Source organism: Toxorhynchites rutilus, chromosome 2, assembly GCF_029784135.1.
Source record: "Toxorhynchites rutilus septentrionalis strain SRP chromosome 2, ASM2978413v1, whole genome shotgun sequence".
Taxonomy (NCBI): domain Eukaryota; kingdom Metazoa; phylum Arthropoda; class Insecta; order Diptera; family Culicidae; genus Toxorhynchites; species Toxorhynchites rutilus.
The window spans coordinates 145217565-145222131 of record NC_073745.1 but is presented as its reverse complement, the minus strand read 5'-3'; the positions used below and the strand labels follow the sequence as shown (position 1 = coordinate 145222131).

Here is a 4567-nt window from a genome sequence, read left to right as displayed (position 1 = left end):
GATGTCCAACTCCTTCGCTGTGTGGTGGAGCTTACAGTATGGAAAAATTATGAAGTTGTATGACAGTACTGCTGCTGCGAATCAACAGCTTTCAATCATTTTTGTTGTAGACTTAATAAACGTAGGATTTAAGAAAAATTTGTTCCCATATATTATTATTCATCGCCATCCGAAATTAGTCTATTTTTTTTGAATGCATAAGTTAACACTAAAATCGATAAAAAATGAGTTGGAATTTTCGAGCATTCCATTCGGATTCCATACTCTGAAAGAAATAATACTGATCAGTTTAGACTCGCTAAACTATGGTTTATGTTCACATAACGTATATACATAACGTTTTGTTTTTTGCGTCCCGCGTTAGACCTCTGACCATCTGGTCACTTTACTTTTAGAGCTTACAGTTTTGTCTAGTTTGTCTAGAGAATAACTGTCGAGCTCTAAATGCTAATTTTCGCTTAATTACATCTCCTGGACCATTGTGCATTGGCCAAACAGTATATTGGAAGCAATGAAAAATATTTTTTTTTGAATTTGCTTAGCCACCAGAAGATCATTTGTTTACCCAATCCATAAATTGTCTTAGCATCCTCTGGATTACCTTTTTGCTATTCTTTTCAGAAGGAATTAAAACACAACATTTAACAAAAAAGAAAGATAATTTAATCTCAAATTGGTTCAGGTAGAGTGTTGTCACGGTATCGCACCCAATACTCGTGCAATCGCTGAGTCCAAATCGTCCAATATTGTTTCAGCTTAACCGGATTCATTATATGAACGTGTGCTGGAGAACCGTTAGTGTAAGCAACGAACACCGCTCCTCCATCAACATTCAGTTCACCAAATGCAGGATCTGCCTTCAAAGCTCCCAAATAGGCACATAACTGAATGGGTGCATCATATGTTGACCCAATGGTGGGTTTTTGGTTCTCTGAGGTCTTCCACTCGATGATATGTAGCTTTTTGCTGAAAATGACAAATTATTACACTCATTTTTACAAATAATATGTGAAATATTACTCGATAGTGGCTACACAATCCACAACTCCGTTATAGTGCAAAAACGGATGGTAAATCTTCCTCTCGAATACTCTAGCTGGTCTTTCAATTTGTGTGAGCGAATCCTGGATGCTGTTCCACAATTTTCCCGCCTTTTCAAGTTTTCCTTCGTCCAAAGACTGTTGGCTGCACCACAGCTCCAGGCATGAGTGCATATTACTGCCGCGCTCGAAGGTTGCCTTTTGAAATTCAGCAAATCCGTCCTCCCCTAGAAGTGCAATTTTGGAATCCTTCCATCTGAGAAGCGCTTGCCTCGAGGCCTCTGGCATGGTCGCACCCAGAATTTTATTCACCGACGGAGATCTACAATGCTCATTCTCATATTGCTCATGGCGGGTCCAGCTTTGTTCCAGTGTCCCGTTTTCAGATGGTGCAATGGGGAATTTCAGTATGGATTTCAATTCGTTATCATTGAACGGAATCGGATGTATTGCCGCGGAAGACGTTTGTTCAACACAGTTTAGCTTGAGGAGTTTCTTCTCAACATTTCTTCTCTGCATTAACCAGTACATCTCTGAAGCCTTTGGATCGCATGAAATTGCTGATGTTTCGGCGATATGGGAGTTTTTGTCCTTAATAACTGCTCCAAAGAGGGACTTGTTTTCAAAATTTAAACTTTTGATCGCACGTTCCTTTGCAGCATTTGATTTAACTTTGGGTTTCACTGTTTTAATGGCTGTTGCCATGTGCCGTATTGAGAATGATTGCCACATGTTGAAGTTTACTACAATGTTGAAGTTTTAATTACAAAAAATACTTCAGTTTTGATTTACTAGAGAAACCTGCGTGCAATTGATGGTTTCAATTACATCGTTGGTTTGTTTTTAAAATATATTGGAAAGAACAGAGCAAAACAAAGCAGAGCGCATATTATTATTGACAATTGTTCGTGGTGTTCACCTACAGATGGGTCTGATGGTGAAGTGCCCTATTAGCAATAGTGTTTTTCAAGGCGCCTCAATATATACCAGGTGAAACAATCATATGAAATGCACTTTCAGCCATATTGGAATTGCTGTCGGTATTGTTTACAAGCAGCATCAGAACGCTGCCGGCGGCTCTCTACAAACTGCTACAACGCTTATTCGAACGATGCCTACTATGTTCGGCTTTCGAGAATTTGTGTGAAACAGAAGGGATGATTTTGTAGAATTTCATTCTCATTTCCACTACTCTCGCATGTGGCGTATCCTAGCAATAACAAAACAAACAACCCCCGCTCCACAAACCGTAATACCCTTCTTATTGAAATGATGATGTTGCTTCACCTGTTATACATTGATATAAGCACCTTGGTGTTTTTATCGGTTCAGTCAAGGCCAAGGCGCTTATATCAATGTATAACAGGTGAAGCAACATCATCATTTCAATAAGAAGGTTATTACGGTTTGTGGAGCGGGGGTTGTTTGTTTTGTTATTGCTAGGATACGCCATTATTGCATTTTCATATGCGAGAGTAGTGGAAATTAGAATGAAATTCTACCAAATCATCCCTTCTTTTTCACATAAATTCGCGAAAGTCGAACATAGTAGGCATCGTTCGAAAAAGCGTCGTAGCAGTTTGTAGAGAGCCACCGGGAGCGTTCTGATGCTGTTTGTAAACAATACCGACAGCAATTCCAATATGGCTGAAAGTGCATTTCATATGATTGTTTCCCCTGGTATATATAGAGGCGCCTTGGTCAAGGCCACGATCAAGGCACCTAGAAGTATATACTAAGGTGGGCCCAATTGCTAAAACCACTCTTCAGCCATCTTGGAAGTCTACTGTGTTTTGTTTGTAAAGAAAACACAATACGCTATTGCCGAAGCTCGCTCGTGATCAGTCTGTCTCTTTCACGCTACAAGCAAATAATTCCCCTTCTACTTTCTTCCGTGCTGTTTTCATATACCGCTCCCCTACCCAACTTAGTGACGAAACGGCCTCACCTAGTACCATAGACCCGTCTTGGGCCACGATAGATACAATACGGTACCGCAACTTATGAGAAAGGCCTTTCAGCCATCTTGAATTTTATATGTAAACAATCTGCAATATTTGGCAATATGTTTTTTGCTTCCTGTGTGTGGAATTGTTTTGGTAGCAATAAGAGCATTGAAAAGTCGAAAGGTAAGTTTTTTACGGTTAAAGTTAGGTTTGTAATATACTCTATCTTATTATATGTTTCAGCTCAAGAGAATAAATCGACTCTCGGTGTCGGTCAGTGATGGAGGTATTTTCCCCGCGTTTTACAGTTAGAGACGTCGGTTAATCGTTCGATTAATTCATATAATCGAATATCTGCATCAGTAATTTTATATCGAATAATGAAAAATCAAGGTATGATTACATCGAGTAATCACGCAAAGTAATCATGATTAATGAAAAAGGGAACCATTTTTTCAGAAAACAGTGCAAAACTTGTTTAACCGTCATGGTGTTTCGTCGAAATTCTTCGAATATGCTAAATCATTTACGGTTGAAGCATGAAAATGATTCCTTGGTGGTGGAAGAAACTGGGAAGAATTCAGGGTCTCAGGAGTAAAATGCGGACTTGAAGAAGGTGGTCTCAGCCCAATGGTCCCGTTCTAAAATAGTAGTATTCAAATTCAGAGTGCCAAGGGAAATATACCATACTAGTGGTCAATGATTCTATAAATATACTTCTTTAGAACCAGTAGTTATAGGGATCAAGCAGAAATATTCAAACAAATCAGCTATTTCAACAACATTCGAACATTCTTCGGCATAAGCTTCGAGTAACCGGTCGTGTGCTGTGAGCGTCTCCGTTGAAGCATTGTTTTCGGTTACCGTTGGCTGTTATTATTTTTTTTGTCGCCCGGGTGTGCTTTTTTCGCGCGTTTTCGAATTATTCGAGATATCGTGGAACGCAGTGTGAACTCGGAATTGGTGAGAAAGGCTGAATCGTCAAAGCCTGGCAAGGCCAGCCGGCTTTCAGTTATCGCCGATTTGTCGCCATCGCAGTCGAAGTCGGACATCGGTGGTCAGTTGCACGCACACAATACCAGCGCGATAGTGCCGAGCGCTCAAGCGCTCCGATTGAGAAGCAAGCAGCGGTTGCCAGTTCATCAGCACTGGGGTGCATTGTGGTGAATAGAAATAAATAAGATATAAGATTTATTTTTTTTTTAATTTTTTTTTTTAATTATTATTATTATTATTAAAAACAAATTATTAGAATATAAGTACCAATTACAGAATGGCAGAAGGAGGGGGAGGATCTCCAGATATGGAGATCTCTGATGATGACTCCCCTCTGGTTGAAAAAAGTTCTAATAAAGGAACAGCGAAGACACTTAAACGCGTTCCTACATCAGAGGATGTTTCGTCCGGGGAGGAGTCTGCTAACTCTAGCAAGCCCCCCTCTAAAAAACCTGCAAATACCTCCTCTCCAACCCCCCTCGCTCCTACAACAGCTCAGATTTCGCCTCCCCATCCTGTTGTCTCCGATCCCCTTCAATCCTCGTCATCTCCTTCTCGTCCTGTAGTCTTCTCTCCACGTGTCAA

General features: G+C 40.3%; 1 protein-coding gene and 1 long non-coding RNA gene across 3 annotated transcripts; one reads left to right on the top strand and one right to left on the bottom strand.

Annotated features, from left to right (window-relative positions):
• Window positions 1–640: 640 nt before the first annotated feature.
• LOC129769183 (mitochondrial genome maintenance exonuclease 1-like) lies at window positions 641–1952 on the bottom strand. Of its 2 annotated transcripts, XM_055771278.1 has the most exons (3): window positions 1842–1952; window positions 1021–1783; window positions 641–966 (listed from the first exon to the last, which is right to left on the bottom strand). In XM_055771278.1, exons 2-3 carry the CDS (start codon window positions 1770–1772, stop codon window positions 669–671), a joined length of 1050 nt encoding a protein of 349 aa, XP_055627253.1. In that variant the 5' UTR covers window positions 1773–1783; window positions 1842–1952; the 3' UTR covers window positions 641–668. The 2 variants fall into 2 exon arrangements, with proteins under 2 accessions (XP_055627253.1, XP_055627252.1); XM_055771277.1 differs by having other exon boundaries at window positions 1021–1895.
• Window positions 1953–3068: 1116 nt separating this feature from the next.
• On the top strand, window positions 3069–3748 carry LOC129765184 (uncharacterized). The gene is made up of 3 exons (XR_008741400.1): window positions 3069–3169; window positions 3230–3379; window positions 3446–3748. It is a non-coding gene; the product is annotated as an uncharacterized LOC129765184 (long non-coding RNA).
• Window positions 3749–4567: the final 819 nt, after the last annotated feature.

Excerpts from the sequence above, each read along its gene's own strand:
- LOC129769183 (XM_055771278.1), bottom strand. The coding sequence starts at position 1,772 with ATGTGGCAATCATTCTCAATACGGCACATGGCAACAGCCATTAAAACA. Across the intron at positions 967-1,020 it reads GATTGTGTAGCCACTATCGA|CAAAAAGCTACATATCATCG; the intron begins GTAATATTTCAC and ends TGTCATTTTCAG.